This window comes from Amia ocellicauda, chromosome 1 (genome assembly GCF_036373705.1).
Source record: "Amia ocellicauda isolate fAmiCal2 chromosome 1, fAmiCal2.hap1, whole genome shotgun sequence".
In the NCBI taxonomy this organism is placed as follows: domain Eukaryota; kingdom Metazoa; phylum Chordata; class Actinopteri; order Amiiformes; family Amiidae; genus Amia; species Amia ocellicauda.
In genome coordinates, this window is record NC_089850.1 from 36447330 (window position 1) to 36469417 (window position 22088).

At 40.0% G+C, this 22088-nt stretch overlaps 1 protein-coding gene across 2 annotated transcripts in view; it reads left to right on the forward strand.

Annotated features, from left to right (window-relative positions):
- Window positions 1-22088, forward strand: part of babam2 (BRISC and BRCA1 A complex member 2) — a 101428-nt gene that overhangs the window by 22424 nt on the left and 56916 nt on the right. For both annotated transcript variants that reach the window (XM_066703250.1, XM_066703258.1), the window contains 2 exons: window positions 3528-3722; window positions 5545-5619. In XM_066703250.1, the coding sequence (XP_066559347.1) occupies window positions 3528-3722; window positions 5545-5619 (270 nt within the window). The remainder of the gene's footprint in view (window positions 1-3527; window positions 3723-5544; window positions 5620-22088) is intronic.

The following is a 22088-nucleotide window of genomic DNA, read 5'->3' on the forward strand; positions in this document are numbered from 1 at the left end:
TTTCCATGATATGTAGGATAAGACAGGGGCTGGGCGGTATAGCACAGAACTGGGAGAAGCAGTGAAGGGACTTCAGCTCTTCTAATCGTGGCTTTGCTAACATGCTGTAAAGTTTGTGAAAACGAGGATGATTGTAATCTAAAAAAATCAGGGGCGGGTTGTACTAATGGGATCCGATCCAGGTTCCAGGATCCAATCTTGATCTTGATCTCAGTTGTGTTGTACTAAACGGATCAGGGCTCAATCTGAGCTCAGATCCGAGATCAAAATTGATCCTGCTTTAGAAAATGCAGGAACTCTGTATACTTCATCTAGTTCGCCGGCGTCAAACACGCAGGGTATTTAAAGACAAGTAAAAGCCTTTAGAGGTTTTTTGGGAGGAAGGCATATGAAAGCACTATAGATTAACAGCATGAAGCATATTTAACCTCACAGACATAATTGATCATGTTTTAGGACCTACATCAAAACGTTTCAAACTGATAGCGTTGAGATATTTTCCAACTGGCAGATTTCAGCAAATAATAGACAACATCAGTGTAGACAAGTCTGGTTAAGCACAGATAAACAAACATGTGACTTACATTATTTACAAAGATTTGCACTTTCAAATAAACAATATAATGTTTCTACTTTTGTGTCTTTATGGTGAGGTGTAGTTTGTGTGCGAGTAGGTTTTTATTTATTTACATTATTATATCAACAGCTGTCACATCCCATCATTATTATTATTATTATAAAATAATGTAAAAGCTCTTATTTCTCCAGCACCCCATTGCAAACTGAAGACAAAAGGTGACAGCCGACTGTAGCAGCTCTTAAAACTCGCCTTTTTCAAAAAGCTTTTAAGGATCTCTCTTTTTTTTTTTTTTTTTTTTACATACTCTCGTGTTGCTAATGCTGTGTTGCCTGTTTGATCTTGTCTGTTTTGACTGTTTGACTGTAGCGCTATTGGGTATGAGAAAAGCATGTTATAAATACAATTGATTATTGGTTAATTATTATTATTATATTATTTTTGGCGTTAAAGAAATACCAGTGCAAGAAACTGGAAAGGTTGTGTACTTTGTGAGGTTTTAATGGATCTAATGCACCCTGTCCTTGACGGACAACTTTTCGGATGACGGACTACAAAAGATCGTGTTGGATCCAGTGGCAACAATAAGCAGACTGACATTAACACGCATTGGGAAACGTAGTGAACAACTAAGCTTATTTAATTAATAAACTCATCAGCAATATAGCACAGTATAATCGGCGGATCCAGCGGATCCTGATCTTGATCTCCTTCGTACAATGCTTATTCATCACTGGATCCAGTGAGCCAGATCCGATCCCGTTTTCTGATCCTGTTAGTACAACTGACCCCAGTAGTTATAAGAGATTTCCAGATGCACAGGTGCGATGCCCCCCTACTCCCTTTCTATGTTTGCTAAATAGAGGACACTGACTGCATGCACCTTGGCAGGGCTGTTAAAGGTGCCCAGCCCTGGAGGGGTCCCACACAGAGACAACAGAGGAGAAGTCACCCTTCCAGCCATCAACCAGCAGGGGCTGACCTTCTGCACAAATACTAAACCTTTAGTTTTACTACTACTACTGTTGCTTCTGCTGCTGCTGCTACTACTAATAATAATAATGAGATGCACATTGTGTCCTCAGTCTCATAGTGTTATTCGTGACATTTGCTGTTTACACAAGGGATAACCTCTCCCTTTCATTATCAGGGGATTCCAAATGAGCAGTTGGCTGCACTCCTTCTGTGTTTTTCAATTATGTGAACATAATTACATCATATAAGAAGGGGATTGAAGATTTTACAGTCACTGTAATTTTCATAAACATGCGGTTCCCCCCCACATCTCCATGTTTTTGAAAAAAAAAAAAAAAAAAGAGAAATACATATTTTTAATGGTGATGTGAACAACTTACAAGTAAGTCCCAAAGGAGAAGAGTGGGCTGCTTTTATTTATTTTTCTCGTCAACTTTGGAATGTATTTTATGTCACATTCTCTCTTTCTCCCTTTTAATTATTATTATTTTATTTTGCAGTAGGCCTAGCTTTGATATTATTAGCACAATTTAAAATATCACACTCCATCAATCAGTATATCGTCTCTCTTTCTAATGTGTTTCAGTGAAGTGTGCCGGCTCAGAATGAGTCACTTGAGCATTAGATGCCAGCCAGAATGTAGTAGAATAAAAATCCAAACTGACTGTGACACACTGGTTGGGAATCTGTCTGTGTTTATTTTGCCTCTTTATTGCTCTTAACCTCATATTTCCTCATACTGCCGTTTCCGCAGTAGTCGAATATTATTGGTTCCATTAGGACCTTTGTTTGCTTTGCTAGTTTTGTTTTTAGTTGTTTGATTGAGTTGCAAATTAGACTTGAACTGGCTGTTTTAGTTAGTCAAGTACTTTTACTTTTATAATGAAAGTGTCAGCCAGTAATAATGAAGTACACAATAGTCACCTTGCAGGTTACATGTGCATAAGAAAGGCAGGAGGTGTTATAGATTTAAAATGCCCTGGAAGGGCTGAATTAATTAACCCTCGGCTCCACCCATCTTACTCCTTTTGATTTAATAAAACATTTTTATATATTTGTTTATTATTATTTCTACCAGTTCTCTTATTGCAGTGACCAGGGGCTTTGAAAAATGAGATGCAAACCTTAAACACTTTTATTATTATTATTTTTTATATGATGGGGGTTTGGCCGGTGTGAATAAATAAACCCTCAAAGTGGAAGGGCTGGTTATCTCGCTCCATGCAAACCTGCAGAAGCCCAGATAAGATCAGGAAGTCCTAAGCCACTGCGGTTTCCTTTTAATAGAAGGCAGGGGATAGTTAGTTCTTCAGTGGAAGCAATTATTTTCATTGTAGGGTAATAATGAGGCGGCCACGCTGCTGTTGCTAATTGCTATTGTTTTCTCATTTCTTTCATCTTTGGAGCTACAGTCCCTGTGCTTGTTTCCTGAACCTCCTCACTGTGCACCAGACAAGACTCAGACAGACTGCCCTCTCAGTGTAGAGGCCACACAGATTTCAATGAGATCAAATGTAACTGATACGGGGATCGGTAACATGCACATGCATACATTGCCTAGGAATGCTAGACCTTTCTGTGGCTGCATGCGTACTTCACTTAGATTGCTCCAGTAAAATACCCAGCTGTATAAATGGGTGCAAATGTAAGTCGCCCTGGATAAGAGCGTCTGCTAAATGACAAATAATGTAATGTAATGTAATGCATGGCGTGAGAATTGCACTTCCACAAATTATGTTCTTTTCCCAGGACTCTGAGTAGACTGTAATGCTCAGTAATGCTCTGAGTAGACTGTAAGTTGGCTGAGGGCACAGCTCTGCACAAATCCACTCCACTCTGAGTGTTGGGGTAGGAGCTGCAATATTTGAATGTATCCTGGGTCCTCCCACACACGAAAAGCTCTCGTTGATAGGACCGCAGCAGCCGAATGCCTGCACAACTCTAAAACCCATCTTCCCCCTCTCCCTTCCTGCAGCACCTACTGAGCTGGGACGCGGGTGATGCAGAGTGCCTCCTGCAGCTGGTGAAGGAGCTGATCCAACAGTACCACCAGTACCAGTGTGAGCGGCTGCGCGAGAGCTCCCGTCTGCTGTTTGAGTATGACAGCCTACTGGAGGACCCCAACTACAGCCGCAGCATGGAGATCTATGCTGGCCGCAAGAACAGCTGGGTATGCTTCAGCAGAATGCATTGTGGAAATGGTTTCATTATTATTATTATTATTATTATTTTTATTATTATCATTGTCCTTTTTCTCCAGCTCATGAAATTAATATATAAATTATGAGTTGTACACCGATCAGCCATAACATTATGACCACTGACAGGTGAAGTGAATAACACTGATAATCTCGGTATCATGGAACCTGTCAGTGGGTGGGATATATTAGGCAGCAAGTGAACATTTTGTCCTCAAAGTTGATGTGTTAGAAGCAGGAAAAACTGGCAAGCGTAAGGATCTGAGCGACTTTGACAAGGGCCAAATTGTGATGGCTAGACAACTGGGTCAGAGCATCTCCAAAACTGCAGCTCTTGTGGGGTGTTCACGGTCTGCAGTGGTCAGTACCTATCAAAAGTGGTCCAAGGAAGGAAAAGCGATGAACCAGCGACAGGGTCATGGGCAGCCAAGGCTCATTGATGCACGTGGGGAGCGAAGGCTGGCCTGTGTGGTCCGATCCAACAGACGAGCTACTGTAGCTCAAATTGCTAAAAAAGTTCATGCTGGTTCTGATAGAAAGGTGTCAGAACACACAGTGCATTGCAGTTTGTTGCATATGGGACTGCGTAGCCACAGACCAGTCAAGGTGCCCATGCTGACCTGTCCACTGCCGAAAGCGCCTACAATGGGCACGTGAGAATCAGAACTGGACCACAGAGCAATGGAAGAAGGTGGCCTGGTCTAATGAATGAATTATGGGACCATGGTGGTTTGGACCTAGAGCAGGGGATCTCAGGTGGGGGGCTTAGGAAACACAGGCAGTTTTAAGGTGCATGTTATTGCACACAGTACGCTGTGCTCAAAATAAAGAGACAGATGACAAAACCCTAGCTCATCTCAAACCTAAACTAAACACAGTTAAACAGGTCCCTGAACTACACGGGTAACTAATGTTAAGATGAACAAGTCAAACAGCAACCGTACAATGTCCATGATCCGTAAGAATATCCATAAGTCCATAAGCCAAGTCCTGTTATCCACACCATCCTTCTTCTCTCAGTAACTCAGTAAACACTCCAACTCCTCTCTCAGGCTCTCCTTTCTGCCTCTCCACCTCAGAAAGCGGTTCACTCACTGTTTAATTGGGGAGGGGAGCCAGTAATCGAGCAACAGCACGTCAGCTCTCAATGAATCGTCCCCACCTGGGTCCGGGGAGTGCCAAGAGCCTCACGGGGTGGTCTTTCACTGCGCCACCTGGCATTGCATCATAATATATCTATTGTCCCTGCCTGTAGCTCTGCAGCACTGCCTATAAGAATGAAATATATCAGGTAATGAAAAAACATGACCTAGCTAAAGTAGACTTCCAGAAATGAAAGGGTTAATATTTGCTAGTATGTAATGAATTTGCATCAGGTGAAGAACTGGTACTCCCACGTCTTTCGTAGGAACTGATGAATTCTGCATATGTATTTGACTGCCATGGGGCTTCCGTATCCAGTTGCAGAGCTGCCTTCCAGCACACTACGTGAGCACACAAAACAGGTTATGGGAAATATCACAAGGAGATGTCTTCTGAATGGTCATTTTCATATTTCATGTTAAGAAAATCAAGTCTCCCTGTTACTTGGAAATATGATTTAATCTCTCAGTGTTTCATGCACTGACATGATATTCAAATGCATATGCCACTCTGCTTGGAAATTCCATCTCATTCCACTTAATGTTGTTAAGTTTTTGAATCGGTATAGTACATTATGCTGAGATATTTGATTTGTCATTGTACTACTTTAAACTTCCAGTACCTAATTTCCCGTCTCTCTGCTCTGTCCAGACGGGGGAGTTCTCTGCGCGTTTCCTCCTGAAGCTCCCGGTGGACTTCAGCAACATCCCGGTCTATCTCCTGAAGGTAGGAGCGTCCCCTGCGCCGCGTGTCACAGCATAATGATGGCTGATGTGTGTGCTGCTGCTGTTCTGTTTGTTGATGGGGCTGTAAGTTGACTAATCAGCAGCTGTCACATCCCATCAGCGCTGAGCCATTCTGTATCTGCAAGCAGGAGAGCGCTGCCTTGGTCTAGGGCAGGACTCAACTATTTTTTCTGGGGGCCAGATTGTTAAAAAGTTAATAGTAGGCGGGCCAGAAACATTTCATTCAAAACATTTTAAGCAACAAAATACGAATTAGGCTATATGATGTTTGTATAGTTACATAATTTCACCATAAGAGTAGTACTTTAACAGAACACTTTAACATAACCATTGTATCATCAAAACACTGCACACACAAGTATTATTAATTACTATTATGTAGTAGTGTCAAGCACTTGTATTGCTCATACAGCATAATGACCCTTGCTTATTTTAAAAATTTATGTAATTTTAAGACAATAAAGCACAAACATATACACAAAATACACAGTCCATACATTACATCTGCCATTTGAATATCTGATGTCACTGGGAGTGTATTACAATATGAAAGACAGCTATTTTTATATTTCAGAACAAATTCATTAAAGAATAGTAGAGTAAACATCATACTGTTGAGTTATGACTGTCCTTCTTTCTTATTCCAACTCAATTTAATGGCAGGATATATGCTGCTACTGCCACAGTCACCAGGCTGTTGATGTTATTGTTTTATGTTTGTTTTAGCCATCGTGCCAGTGTATATAATTATTATTAATAAGACATGTCTTTTTGTTTGAATTAACCGCCTCCACTACTGTCTCAAATCACCTGTCAAAACTTGATGTATTTCTTGCTGACTGTTGGCGGGCCACTTTGCTTTCACTTGCAGGCCTGATATGGCCACCACCATAAGAGGCCTGGTCATTAGGGGATCATTAGGGTCGTGCACGGTGCTGTTTGTAGAGCAGGTCCGAGAAAAATATTGTCTGATAGTACTTAAGTTTGTGTTTTAAATGCCTTGATACATTTTATATTAAACAATATTGTAAAATTATCATCCTCCTTTTTATCATCAGGATCATCATCATAAATTGAATCATATAATACAATAAAGTACAAGGGTTTTGCATATAATTATGTTACAATACATTTGTAGTTACTCTGCAAACAAAAGACCCTGGAAAAAAACAGAAGTTGGATTTCTTGACGTTGCTGTGTACGTGTGTTTTTGTTAATAGTGTCTTTCAATAAGGATCATGCTTCGAGTCCATTGTACCAGCACTGTATGTGTGCACTGTGTGGCTAACCTCAAGCTGTGCGTGCAGGAAACGAAAGTTGTGCCAGAGCCAGTCTCTCTGTAGTGTCTTTGTCAAAATCGGATGTCAAGGGGAATTTATGGCTTAGTAAAATAGGTACAGTAGATGCAGATTCAAGGCACCATCTGGACAAACTACAAACCTACAGAAGACAAAAGTCAGGAGTTCCTCTGACGCACTGGTGGCCACAGTTGCCTACTCTAAGTTGCAGGTCCGTCAGTATTCAGGATGTCTGAGTGGCCTTGTTCAAAATACAGCCTTTATCAGTGCTGTTGCTCTGAGTAATTACCGATCAAACATGATTTCTCTAATATCCTTTTTCAAGGAGCAAATTTTAGGTGATTAGCAGAGATCATTAACTTTTTTTTCTGTGATTTCATTTCTGTGGCCCCTCCCATGCATTATTACTTTTGTTCCCAGCACTGTGGAAATATAATGCCTATAATGAGTCCTAGCGCTTTAATTCCTGCTTGTGGTTCACAGGGTTATTAATTTAGGATTTCTATGCATATTGTCTTGTTCAAAATAATAATGTTTTTGGACATTAGCCTTGTGCAATTCAAAGCTTGTCTCTTTAGTTACACATTGTAGTGATACATAATTACTTTTTGTAAAGGTAGTATTTTGTTGTTCATAATCTGAAACTACAAAGAACCTGTAACTAATTGTGAATTGGTATTTACACGAGGAAATTGGTTCAAATGAATCACCATGTTGAAATAGCACATAGTAAACACATAGTGGGTAGTCTCATTTAAATATAACTTTCCATCTCAACCATAGACCTCAGAATGCTTAACATCTTGACTCTTGTGGGAAAGAAACAAAAAAATAAATTACAACAAATGAAAACGATAAACGCTTTGTTTTTATTAGGAATTGTAACTAAACCTTTACTGAGTTTGCGACCCCAATGAGCTCTAAAGTTCTGATACATGTGACTGATGCTCAAATGTAAAGTTCTGCTTTATCAGCCTATGCACTCCCAATAATTACAATGTAGTTTTCAGAAAAAAACAAACTAGGTCTGATGAGCACTGACATTTAGCTCATTTCCAAACTGATCCTAGAGACCCTTTTGCCCAAGGCAGGGGGTTGACTTAAAGTGAACTTGTGTTTCAGTTGGTTGGAGAAATCTGTGCCCCTCTTTTTTCCAATTTGAAAAGTATGCTGTCTATTCAACCAGTTCCAGACAGAACTCTAGCAAACATCATCCTGACTGGCATGGGTTGTTTGAAAGCCATCAGTAAATTCAAATCCTCTTGACACCCAGAGCAAACAGACCTGCTGTATTACCCATGACTCTGTAACTAGTGCGTAGGTAATTGTCGTCATACAATGTCATTTAAAGACGGCTTAGTGACAACCTCTGTTTTAGTAAGAATTTACAGTGACGTCAAACCTTCCAAACCCCAAAATGTGTCACTATAGTAAAAGAAAAGGGACGTTAGAAAGCAATTTGTTTTTTTTAGTTTTTAGAGAGTCAGCTCTTACACATGAGCACCTGTGACAGCATGGTGTTTTCCTATTTACGTCCAAAACTTGCTGGGCCCGATGTGTCTTTTGAGGCCCAGTGAAGGTCAGTATGTTCTTCCTGAGCTGTGGAAGCATATTGAAGTCCGCTCGTGTGCAGTGACTCATTGAACATGTCTTGAGGACAAGGACAGATGTGGGCAGCTTAAATCTTTGAGTTGAAACTAGGGGAATTCCCAACTGGCAGGTTACTATTATTATTAGTAGCAGTAGTAGTAGTAGTAGTATTTGTAAAAGTGGCAAGAAACCATACATTGTTCTTCCAGAGCAGGGTCTTTAGGACGAATGTCCCCATCAGCGGTGTGCTGTTCAGGCAGTGTTGTGGATGTGTTTACCTCCACACTGGGCCGCCCTGGGTGTGAGTCTGTAAGGGCAGGCAGCCCCCGGGGTTGAGAGACATGAGGACAAGGCCGGTTGTCAGCGCTTTCTTCTCAAAGGACAAACAGACCCGCTGGCACTTTCTTACTTTAGATTCCTCCTAATCAGCGGACGAGTGTCGCACGCTTCTTGGTGCCACAGAGAAAGCTGCTGTTGCCACTTTTTTGCTTCCCTGTCCTCTTATTAAAGGTGCAGTCTGTCCTTTCTTGTCTCTCTCTCTCTCTCTCTCTCTCTCTCTCTCTCTCTCTGTCATTAGTTTTATAATTAACCGGTCATGGGATGCATTCGTTTCTGAGCATGTACAGGAAACCACCAGCATTTGAGTTGCTGTGGGTACTAAACTTTCTTTAACATAAGAGTTGGGCTTCCTTGCTAGGTGAATTCGATTAGTTTTTGAAAGGTAACACTGTCAACCACTTGTCATCTAGGCCTATAACCCATCAAAAGAACAGAACAGCAGTGAATATGGATTCTGAAAAGCATTTCTGCATTGGTAACTGCTGTCAGGAGTCAGGCCGCATTTAATACATGATTGTTGTGCTTACTTCATTTTCATTAACTGTCTTCCTGCACATGGCTGGGCTGGACAGCATTGCCAGGGAAAAGTGTTGCATTTAAATGACTGATTAATGCTGAAAAACAACAGTGCAGTTATAATGCATGACTGTCTCTTGGAAAGCTCATGACAAATAGGCAACGAAAGAATACAAAGTAAAAAGGAGCCATTTATCCATTAAGAGACACCAGGACAAAGCACTATTGTGGACCAGCAAAGTTTCGCAAGGATCGGGTTTTGCTTTTGTTTGACGAGTCTCTGTTGTCATTCGAATATTGCCAAATCGCAAATGACTTGCACTAATAAATGTATAACTGAGTGAAGCCATTGAAACTGCAGAACAGGAAGAGGTCTGGGGAAGTGGTGGCATGCAAGGGAGGAAGAGATGCAACAGTGTATATTAGCAGCTCTGTGGACTGGGCCACCTGCAGGCCTTCTTTGACGTCACTGGTGGCTTTCTGCGTAATAGCTGTCTTCCACAAGCTACAGGAAACTGCCATAGAAAGGTACAAAGCCCCCGGTACACCCACCAGCTTTTCTATCTGCCGGTTTCACAGTGTAATAATTGCGGTGGATAGTTCTATCAGGCTGGAAACTTATAATTTGCTTTAATGTCTCCAGTGACAGCAGCCATGCGATCTCGTATATAACTCTGAAACAAGCTGCTACAAACATCATCAGGGCAGATGGTAGTTATTCAGAACTGTGAACCTGTATGAATAAATAAAGGTCAAGCCTTTTAGAACCATGTGCACTTTTTATAAATCCTCCCCTTCACTCCTTGCAACTTCGTCTGTAAGTTCATCTGTGTCTTTTCATATCCTGATTTTTGTGCTGGAAGAAAAAAAAAAAATTGCTGCACTTAATTAACAAAGAATTTCTTAAAAGAAGGTATAATAATTTTCTCATATTTATTTTGAGAATTCTCAGAACTGATGCCATAAGAATTGAATTGTACTGGATGTTCTTTGAACTTTAATAAATGGAATATGTGCTGCGTATTAAACCTCTGTGCTTTCTAATAAGTTGAAACACTACCTAAATTCTTCAGTAAGGGGGGTTTACCTGAATTGAATACATTGAGTTCAGAGTCGGAAGTTTTAGATAAAAGGTACAGGTACTCACTGTCTCAACTTCTTTCCGCTTGGATGAATTTGTGTCTAATCAACTTCCAAAATATATCAAAAGTAATGAATAGTAGTTTAATGCACTTAAGTAGTAACTAGTAACTAGTGAACAACATTGTTTTATTCAAAGTATTTTTCTCTGCAGCTCTACTACTTGTCCCCAGATTAAGATACATGTGTTTTATTGATGTATTTAATCAGCGTGAACCAGTGATCCATTGGGATTGACCATTTAATATGTATTGCCTGCTTCTGCTGCTTACTTTGAAGGTACTGTTGCCTGCGATAATAAATATAGTGGATGAATGACAGCTCAGAGGTGTGCGCTGGGGGAGAGTAGGGGCAGTTGGTTAGACAGGGGTATAGGACGAGCCACCGCCATCAAGCAGGTGCTGTCCTCGTTAAAATCCTCTGTCCTTGCCTAAATGGTGCAATGAATAAAAGGAGCACAGAAACCAGGCAGCATGGGTACAAGACAAAGTGGCCATGCAGTAAATATCGGGCATTCATATCTGTTCAGACTATGGGTTTATAAATCAGACTCCACCATCCTCAGCCCAAGGTGGCCTGCAGGCCTGGGGCATCTTCCTCCACTATGGGCTGCTGTCAGCTCAGGGCTCTCCCCCCGACCATAGATTCAGTCGTAGGAGGAATAATGAGAAGCCACAGTCTAATTATTTTCATCATCTTTTGATTTCCAAATTCGTGAGGCAGCAGCAGGCTGAGGAGGAGCAGGGTTAACTGGAGCCTAGGGCAGCTGCTCTTTCTATTTATTTATCTAGCTGCTGTGTTTCCCCTTTCCTGCTTTTCTGTTAGACTGCCAGTTCATTTCTCTTTTCTCCCCCCCTTCGTTTTGTTTGTTTTTCGCTGTCCAAACGTAAGACACCGTGAGATGGAAATGTGTAATTTATAATTTGTGCATTTGTTTTTCTAATTAAAGTAAAATAATATTTAATTAGAAAACCGTTCGCTTCTGAAAATGAATTGTATGCTGTCCTTGCAAATCATAATCTTAATTATAATCTAATATACATTTTTACTTTCCACATTCATTTTATATATACAGTATGCTTATATACATACATTTGTTGTTGGGGGGGTTTGAAGGATAAGTGTGGGTTGTTACAGTGTGTAATGTAATGCTCACACTGTATTGTCCTACAGATATGTTAAGATTCTAGATATTTTATATGTAGTTCACATCTATAAAGCTGGAAGCAGTACATAGTTACGAAAATACTGAGATAAATATGTACAGAATGTGTCTGTGTTTGCGTACTTTTGAAATGCCACCTCCAGAAACTTTCTTTTATGTTGTTCTCAGTAGCATTGCTTGTATATTTAAAAGCAACCAAACATCTGCCTTTTATATGAGTCCTTAAGCTGTTCTGGTCAAAGGAGCTCGTTTTAAATGCATTGCATTCGAGAGATACCCACCCGCAAAGAATGACGTAAATAATGTGATATCTGTAAGGCTAATGTATTTATTTATTCTTTGTTGTTGTTTTTAATGCAGTGCTAGAGGGCAACAAATGCAAAAGACATTACTCAGGGTATGTTCACTAATAAGTGTTACATTGATTAGGAAACAACAATGTTGATGTAAGTGAATCAGTGAGATCCTTCTAGGCTGCTGCAGCATCCCTTCCCCATCCTTCCTCCGCCCACAGCCCCTGTTTGAAATCCCCCAAAAAGTGTACCTTGATAGGAAGTCCCTACTGGTATATATATTACATTTTATGTATTTACTTCTCAACATTCAAGCTCCTCTTCCTCACTGTGGGAATAGCTGTGCATTTCGAAAAACAAATTAGTTACACAACCAGACACACACCTACAACCCAGGCGCATTGTGCAGCCCTTTACCTCCCTGCCGGCCCACCTCAGCTGAAGAGAGGTCAGGAGTTTATTGTTAGCCCCACCCAACCCTCCTGTCACATCTTCATTGCTACTACTGTTATGCTTTGCTTACAGTACAGGAGAAAGCCCTATTAAGAAGTAAATGTGTTTGAGAATGGGAGGTTATTCTAAATGAAAGTGGATGAAAATAGAGTTCAGCATATTGAAAACAATCACAAGAGAAAAGGGGTTAGCTATTGCAGAGCCCATGAAGGTGTGAAGGATTGTTCTGATCATAACCCTACGCCTAGCCCTAACTGTGTGCTTAACTCTAACCCTGACCATAGACCTAACTCTTGCACTGAATTCTAGCTGGGAATTAAACTTGTACAGATCTACATTTAGATCCAGTCATGTAGGTATTGATATCTATCTATCCATCTACCTAGAAAGATACATAAGAGAGTCCTTAGGCAGTGTTTAAACAGACCCAAAGGTCACTGACATGTTGAAGTTGAAAATAATCTCCAGCACACAACATCATCAGCAGCAGCATATTTCTGAATGCCTGCCTGTCATGCAAATGTTTAGATCTTGTAGTGGTGTCGAAACAATGGAGGGCTGAAACATAAAAACAAAAAATTGTCTGATGCATAATACTATACCAGATATTGTATAATCATTATTTTTTTATAATGATGAAGATGATTATTAATAATAAACCACATTTGCTTGTGCTGTAGGTTTTTTTTTTGCCTGTGTGACCAGCCACAACCCATCAGACTTCAAAGTTCTCTTTAAATCCTGAGACAGAGGTAGAATTGCTTCAGTGACTGATTTGCTCAATGACATAACAACACTGTGACCCTTGAGGAGTTGAAAAAAGACTGCTGTAGACTTCTGTTTATGCTCCTCTCAATGCCTCTATGTTCATCTGCAACATATTAGCAGTAGCTTTGCAGTTAGAAAGTACACCAGGGAATTAAGCTGTGCAGAGAATTATTGTGAATTGCAGGCCTTCCATTTTTATTTCATAAATCTCAACCGGGCAGTGAATTAAATATCCTGTGGGTGATGTGTTTTAGCAGACCTGCAGTGACTTTGGTGCCATCCCATTAAGAGGTGGATGTTCTGAGAGGCAGGGTTTAGGCCATGCACTTATGCACAGAAACCCAGCTGAAAAAAGGGAAGTATAGCAGTTGATAAAACTTGTCCCCCAGATAAGGGGGAGTCTGTTAAGGGTGTTATGTGCGGAGTGTCAGCGTGTATCTGAGAAGATGTTTACTGGTTTGTCACCCAAAGAAACGTGTTGTGTTCCTTGCAGAGTAATATGATTGGGGAACTGCGGTGGTTGTGGGAAGGCAATTTCTCCAGACACCTGCAGCCCGGGTATCAAAAGGGGCAAGATAGGAAGTTGGTTGCCAAGTGATTTTTAAAAGCCTGATTTATGTAATTATCTTTTGAAGGTGCAGTTACTGAATACATATTGCATTTTATATAAACCCTTTGAAAAGAGTTTATTAAGTGACTCGAAAGACGTTTTAGAAACCACTATGCATCCAACCTTTTTCTGACCCTTTTAAACACGCTGTCAATTAAGAAGACAATGTATTGTAAAAGTTAAAATAAATTAAGGGCTGGCGTGCTCAGGCAATTTGCGAAAGGTTAATCCTGCTGAGCCTAGCACTGTCAGTTTAGCTCTTACTCACAGTTTGCACATGTTTCAGCACTGTTACTCGTTTTGCTTGTGAGCTGAAGAGAAAAGGGATATGAAATATAGCTGTTACCATTGGAGAGGGGGGGAATAAAGGGTGCTAATTCAGTTTTTAGATTATATTTTTTTTTGTGCTGACAGATCTGTACCTTCAGACACCAGGGCTGGTAGTGCTGTGCATGTGCTCTTCTTGTAGCCACATCAGTAGTAGTGCCATGACAAATACTCTAATCGCTGTTACGCGAGTCAGATTCCAACGCTGGAAATGATCAAATGCAATGTCTGCATCAGCTATTATACTCAGTTTGTATTCTGTTATAGGGAGAGCATGTGGCTTGAATGAAACTTTGATGCTTCCAGGGCTGCATTTTTCTTTTTTTTGTTTTAGAAAAAATGTCACTATCCTTTCTTTTTTGAGTTGAAATGAAGAAACACCTGCACTGCCAAAATGACTGTCTTATGGCAATACCAAGTTGAGAATTGCAACATGCAGTCTTTTGGTGATGGTGTCTTTAAATTGGGTCATCAGGTTTTGTAATGAAGACAGACTCTCAAACTAATGTTCTTTTTTGTCTAAACTCGGATCACACAAAAATACTTGGAAAAGCAAATGAAACAGTGATGCCAGACTGGCAGTAGACTGCACAATGGACACAATATCCATCTGTGATGTTAAACCATAGCTTACTGGACATATTAACAGGATAAAACCATTAAAGAGAAGGCTTGCATAGTCACAACTGTCAGTTTTGTGTGGAGTTCAACGCATAGATTTTGTTGTGGCACTAAAATGATTTTCAGTTTAATCAGCTCTAGACACGGTGAATGCAGTTTACACATCACATTGTTGGCAGATCATCGTAATTCTAAAAAACGTGACTAATTCGGACTGCACTGAAAATTGCAATAGAGAGAAAATTTCATAAAAAGAAAATCCACAACAAAAATAGCTTTATACAACTTAAACCAGCCATTACATTAGTTTTCTCATCATCAGACAGATTATGTGGATTAACAAAGCCTGTGTTGTGAAAAATATCTACATTCCAAAGAGTTTTAACCTGCATAAAAGAAGGCTCAGAAGAGGTATCTCTATCAGACTTAAAGGTTGGCAAAGATTTTCTAAATGTATTGTGTGTGTTGACAGTGGAACTGTGAGACTGGACTTTGACAGCTGATGTGTCAGTTAGGCAGAAGTGCATCTTTAAAATCATTACTTAAGCAGAAGCCAAAACAACATCATAACCTCCCCCTTCCAAAAAACATCCTCCTACTTAGGCACGGCTGCAGTGTTATGCAACCGACTGGGTCATCCTTATCAATCTTGGTGCCAGAAGACTGTGAATTTAATGATTACGCACTTCAGTCGCAAAGCAGAAATTTAAGGGGGGAAAGAATACATAAAAGGAATACGAAGGCACTCATTTCACAGCCTACATGGATGAGTCATAGGACCTCAAAACAGTGCTGCAGCTCTCTGTTTGTTTGGATTGATGTAATGTGCGCCTGAATTCCCCCACATAACCCTTTTTCTGTCCCTGTGTTCAAAGGGTGGTGTTGTGAGGACCTGGGTCAGTCAAAAGCAGAGTGACTCGATCCCTGAAACTAACCTCACCCCAGGGTGGGCTTTCTAATCCTCAGTCGTTCCACACACAAACACACACCTGCTTGCTGCTGCTGCTGGTGCTGCTGTTGTTGTTGTTTCACTTGAGATAATGGCAGGGATTTAGGAGAAGTTACTAAAGATAGACTGTTGAGTCACATGGTGGCTCAGTAAAGCCACAACATGATTCCTGCAAACAGGAATCACACTGTTCCTCCCTCGTTCTCACCCTCTGCCTCTCCCTCCCTCTCTCACTTAGCCCATTGTTGTCCTAAATAATCCCCCCCCACCCCCCATCCTCTTTATGCTCAAAACACTGATAGCTAGATATAACATAAGTGTTGATAAGTAGACTGTGGCCATGACATCATGTGCAATAATTCCAGCACCATTCATTATAGCCTCATTAAGAGGTATAATTTACTGCCACACACACCTTTCAAAAGCTAAACCCAGGCCACAATTACATTTCTTGTTTGTCTCTCTTGTTCTCTCTCATTTTCCCTTATCATCTTCAAGAAACTACACACAAAAAAATAATACAAAACAACAATACAAAAGTTTCGAAAACACTAGCCTTTTGTTGTTTCGAAACAACTTGCTTTTCAGACGTTTCTTTGTGGCATCTTTTTCTTAATAAAGGGCTGGCTGATAAAGTGGCTGTTTCCATACCACACTGGCCCATATTGGTTTCAGATTTGTGCTTTTTTTTAGTGGAACTGTGTAGTAGCCATGAAAGTTGACTGCAGCACAACATGTGAAATTACAGTTTTTCCTATCCAGTGATTTGGTTGATGCATCAATAATACATTTTAATACATCTCCATTGAATGCAGCAGTGCAGCACTCAGCAAGTCCCCCTCTCAAGTAACACGGTTACATGTGGAAAAACTCAAAGTGACGCATGTTGTGGTGGCAACAAGTTATTTATAAGTCACTGTTGTTTGAAGCTGAGTTTATATAAGACCCAACAGGTAATTTGACTGATGAAGGGCAATAAATATCAGTGGGAACAATGGGAACATGAACTACATAGTGATTCCTCAGAATTTTCTTGTAGGAAAGAACATGAATCAAAACCAACACTGTGCACCTTTGCTGTGTATCTGTGTATGCTGTTGAAGTCATAGCTCAGGAGAATTTAATTACTGTAGATGAATAGCAAGTGATTAGGCCATTTAGATCACTAATTCTACTTTAATTTTGCATGCAGACTTCAATGAGGACTTTGTAAGTGCTGCAATATTGAAGATACAGTTGCATACAAAGTTTGAGTTACAAATAATCTGCAATTTAAAAAAAAATGTTTCATCAGTGTTTGGCTAACACATGAGATATTTTTGTAAATTAAGAATGCGTACATTGACATTTCATAAACTGAACTTTCCATTGAAATGCTCTTTTGGTGGGCATTCATCTGTTGTTTCATATTATGGTGAAGCACTTACAGGACCTGTATCTGAGTTAAAGAGAGCCCAGCTGTAGAAAATGATCTCATGCTTACAATATAGCATCACGACACAAACACACCTGTACCAGGCAGCATAGCCTTGACGCACTTAAAACTGAACGTAAAACTGGATACCTCTTTGGGGGTACTTGTTTTACCTTGGTAGGACTGTATATCAAGAAGCTGCTAATGATTTTCTAGTTTTACTGCAATCCCTTGCTGGTGCCTCATCTTCTTAGTCCTGCGTTTGCACTGCTGATCTTGTGTGCTAGATGTCTGTGCTATCTCAGGGGGCGTGGCAGTCAGGTGTGTGTCCCGGGATCTGCTCTGTAGTTACAGTTGTCCTATGCCAGCTTGAAGGTAGTGCGTGTATCCTGGCTGTGCGTGACTGCACAGCATTTGATTGCAGAGCAAGTGGTTCTAATTTGTGGCCTTACAGTACCCTTGAACTGTAAACATTGAGTAATGGTTCAGGAATCTTAAGAGCTATAAAATAATTGCAGGTTACTTCACAATGATAATGCCTGTGTTTTCCTGCCTGTGCTCTCTGTGCTTGACGAGAATGTGCTTCTTCTGTATTCAGCTCTGGAAGAATACATGCAAAACAAATAAAATAATAATAATAAAAACAACATATCTAAAAACAAGATCTGTAACTTGTGCAGTCCTTTGTTAGGTTCTGGACTTTGCAGTATTGATTTTTTTCACTGTGCCTTCCCGAGACTGATTTTTGTAAAATGCTTGTCTCTTTATATCTATAGGAATCCATATGTTTGACTTAGACCAGTTCTGGCCTTTGGGTTTGCCCACTATGTTGGTCTCTTTAACCTTGATTTAAAATGTGACAATGTTTATGTATTGGGATTATTGACATTAAGTAATGGAGAGTAAGAGGTGTGTTTCAAATGTGATTTTTTCTTTAGGGGGAAAAAAAAAGCAGTTATCAGTATAAGCAGCAATATACAAACACGTGGTAATCGGTCTGTACTACACACAGAACATTCAGTGGATCATGGGAGGTACAGAAAAATAACAATTAATACTAAATCAGTTTCTCTTTCTGCAACATGTATAAGGGGGGAATAACATGCTTTGGAGGTAAACAATCTCTATGATGAATAATAAAAAACAATTGCAAATTTCAGGAACCCTTAGTCACACTTACGAGCAGTGTGTTTTCATTCAAAGATTTCAGGTTATTATCGTGGTAACATTCATATGTGATTTCCTAATAAGCTGTCATGTCTGTTTCTGTACATACAAGCACTACAGGTCTTACAGGGGAAAACCAGTGGGAATGCAGCATAAATTGATTACAAAGTCCTGTAAACCATTATTTCTTTATTATATTTTACATTTCAAAGTTTTTTTTTCTATAATTCAACTTATATATAGCCCCTTCTGTTGTGAAATGGTTTTGATTTTGCATTCTTATTAAATGAACTTTGATGAGGTAATTCTGTGAGTTTGAATGTTGTTTATTTATTTATTTGCTGGCTATTACTGCCACCACTATTAAATAACAGGCCGTGTGCGTCAGAGAGTTGCACCAGGCATAAGTTTCAGGAATCAATTGTCTGTGAAGAGCAGAATTGAAGGCAGGTTTGAAGCTCTATATGTATAGGCCTATGTCTTGTTACACTAACTAAACCCAGGTGGGAGAGAACTTATGTCTCTGTGATTTGTCACTTAATGTATATGGGTATTACTGTGCTGTTTCACTAGGGGGCTTCTTTCAAAGGGGAAATCTGGTTTTAATACCTCCTGCTGATCTTTTTACATCATCCAGCTGTGAAAAACTCTCCACTTCAGAGAGCCTGATTTGAAACCTCTGACTTTGCACAAGGTTAGGTCAAGGTCTTTGGAGTCCTTAAGAAGTCTTGAAGAATGAACTTCAGTCTCTTGTCACACACTCCCCGTTTTGACCCGGACCTAAGGGCATACCTTGCAACAAAACAGCGTTTGTTCTGCAGGATAGGAGGTAGCAGACACATTTTAGTAGAGAGTGTAGGGGGAAAATATCTTTGAGTGTAATTTTTTCCTTTGCCTTTTCCAGAACCTCTCAGGCCTGTAACGTGCCGCACTAGTAACCTAGAGCTCTTCTCCCTTTTGCTCATGCTGCGTCAGGCCTTCATACTGGCATCACAGCAGAGTCCCTTAAACGACTCCACCTGTAGATTCCCTCTTGTGCCTGAGAAACATAATGAAATGCAGTCTTTTTCCATAAAACCTACATTTTAAAAGCCTATAAAAATAAATAAAAAACTCTGGAAACAGTGACGGAAGAACCAGGATATTTACCAACTTTAATCACAGCCTTTGTGCATGGTATCTTTATTTTCTTTACTATATTTTGTTGTTGTTTGTTTTTCATTACAAATATAATCAAGGAATTTGTTGCTGAAAGGCAAGTTGGTACATAACCCAAGCTAATAAGTGCCTTATTTTTTCAGCTCTGATTTACACACGAAGAGCAAACGTCAAAGCTGTGGCAGTTTACACCAGGGTAGTATGGAATCCCCTGACAATTGCTCATTGTTTTCGTGCTTTTTGCCAGGAGATTACAGTTTGACTGCTTTCTTAGAAAAATCCATTCTTGCCGTGCCCTGAGGAGCTCCAGATTCAGAGCACAGCTTCTGAGAGCTTGTTCTGGAGCCAGTGATGCACACACTGCTCACCTCTGAGAGACCATGGACTCACTCTGAAATTAACAATTTCCCCATTGCTGGTTCATCAATCTAGTTTACTGTCAGCACCTCCTGTATTAATCATATTACATCTTTTGAAAAGTACAAATCATGAAGGATTCTCACCTTGGCATGATGCTTACAGTTCCAGTTCTTTGGCCCTAGAATGAGAGATTTAAACCCCCATGGGAAGATGTGCCAACTAGTAGAAATATATTATTGAAAATGTTCTAAAGATAATGGGGAGGTAGATGAGAATTAAACACTGAATAGCATCTGTAATGTCTTGCACCGTCTGGGTCGATATCACAGGGATCCCTTATCTGCCGGCATCTCTTTAAATTTGCAGAACATGTAATTTGGCCTTATGTCTAAGAACTCTGGGTTTTTGTCTGTTTGGAAATTCCACCCAGAGTACTGAGCTAGCTTGTAACATGTATTTAGTTTCCTTTTTGTTTGTTTTTAATTTTCTTTTCGGTTTCCTTTTTTTAACTTGCTGACAGAAAGTCAGTGTTGACGACTTAAAAGGTGATATCTCTGAGTAAGGTCTAATTCAAGCTGTTTTCTGACAGGCCTGAGTGTTATGTTGAGATTACAACACAAAGCCTGCTTGACCTGATGATCAAAGCAGCATTCTGTGTAGGAGCAGAAGTCCAAGGGATTAAGTTCACTATAAATCTGATTACTGTAAAATGTTTTATTCCAAATGGAACAAAAACAGTTTGCCTTTCAAATGTGATAGGATCCCACTTTAAGAACAGGCATCTCTGGGAAACCTATTGTGTTTATTTATAACTGACGCTTTGAAATGCCAGATAATTGCAGGGTAGGGATTTTAATGCACTGGGAATGAAATCTTGGAAAGATCAGCAGTACTTTTCTCAGAGATAAACAATTTCAGCACTAAAGTTTCTGCATAAAAGAGCAAAATTATAGGTTAGGTAGAGGAATTAAGATCAAGATGAATGTCAAGATAAAACTTCAAGGAGGAGAAAGAAGTTATAAAGAACACATTGTTGGTTTAATGTTTCTTGACTGGTGTCTAAGATACTGGGCATGTTTTCCTATATTACAGCAAAACACAAGTACACCATGTGTTACTAAAGCACTTCCACTTACAATAACCTTTCTAGACACAGAGGGCATGACCTAGTATAGAATAACACTGTGAACCAAGGACATCTTTTCTTCAAGTTGAACTTAGCTATGCTATGGAAGCATGTGTACAGTTAGGTCCATAAATATTTGGACAGAGAAACAATTGTCATCATTTTGGCTCTGTACACCACCACAATGGATTTGAAAGGAAACAATCAAGATGTGCTTTAAGTGTAGACTTCCATCTTTGGAATTTGAGGGTAGATACATCCAAATTGGTTGAACAGTATAGGAATTACACCCATTTTTATATGTGGTCCCCCCAATTTTAAGGGCTCAAAAATATTTGGACAAACTAACATCATTAATTAAATTGTGAGTTTCAATACTTGGTTGCACATCCTTTGCAGTCAATGACTGCCTGAAGTCTGGAACCCATAGACATCACCAGATGCTGGGTTTCTTCCCTGGTGATGCTCTGCCAGGCCTGTACTGCAGCTGTCTTTAGTTCCTGCTTGTTCTTGGGGCATTTTGCCTTCAGTTTTGCCTTAGAAATCAAAATGAACCAATCAGAGAGATAGCAATAACATTAGGTGTGGCTAAATCAACAATTTGGTACATTCTTAAAAAGAAAGTAAGCACTGGTGAGCTCAGGAACACCAAAAGGCCTGGAAGACCATGGAAAACAACTGTGGTGGATGACAGAAGAATTCTTTCCCTGGTGAAGAAAAACCCCAACAACAGTTGTCCAGATCAAGAACACCCTCCAGGAGCTAGGCGTATCTGTGTCAAAGTCAACAATCAAGAGAAGACTTCATCAGAGTAAATACAGAGGGTTTACCACAAGATGTTAACAGGAAACGGGAAGACCAGATTAGAGTTTGACAAAAAACATCTAAAGAACCCTGTACAGTTCTGGAACATCATCCTATGGACAGATAGTATAGATCAACTTGTACCTGAATGATGGGAAGAGAAGAGTATTGTGATTTGAAGGAACTGCTCATGATCCGAAGCGTACCATCTCATCTGTGAAGCATGTTATAGCACGGGCATGTATGGCTGGCAAGGGAACTGGTTCACTTGTATTTATTGATGATGTGACTGCTGACAAAAGCAGCAGGATGAATTCTTTATTCATGGAATTCTTTATTATCTATTCAGAT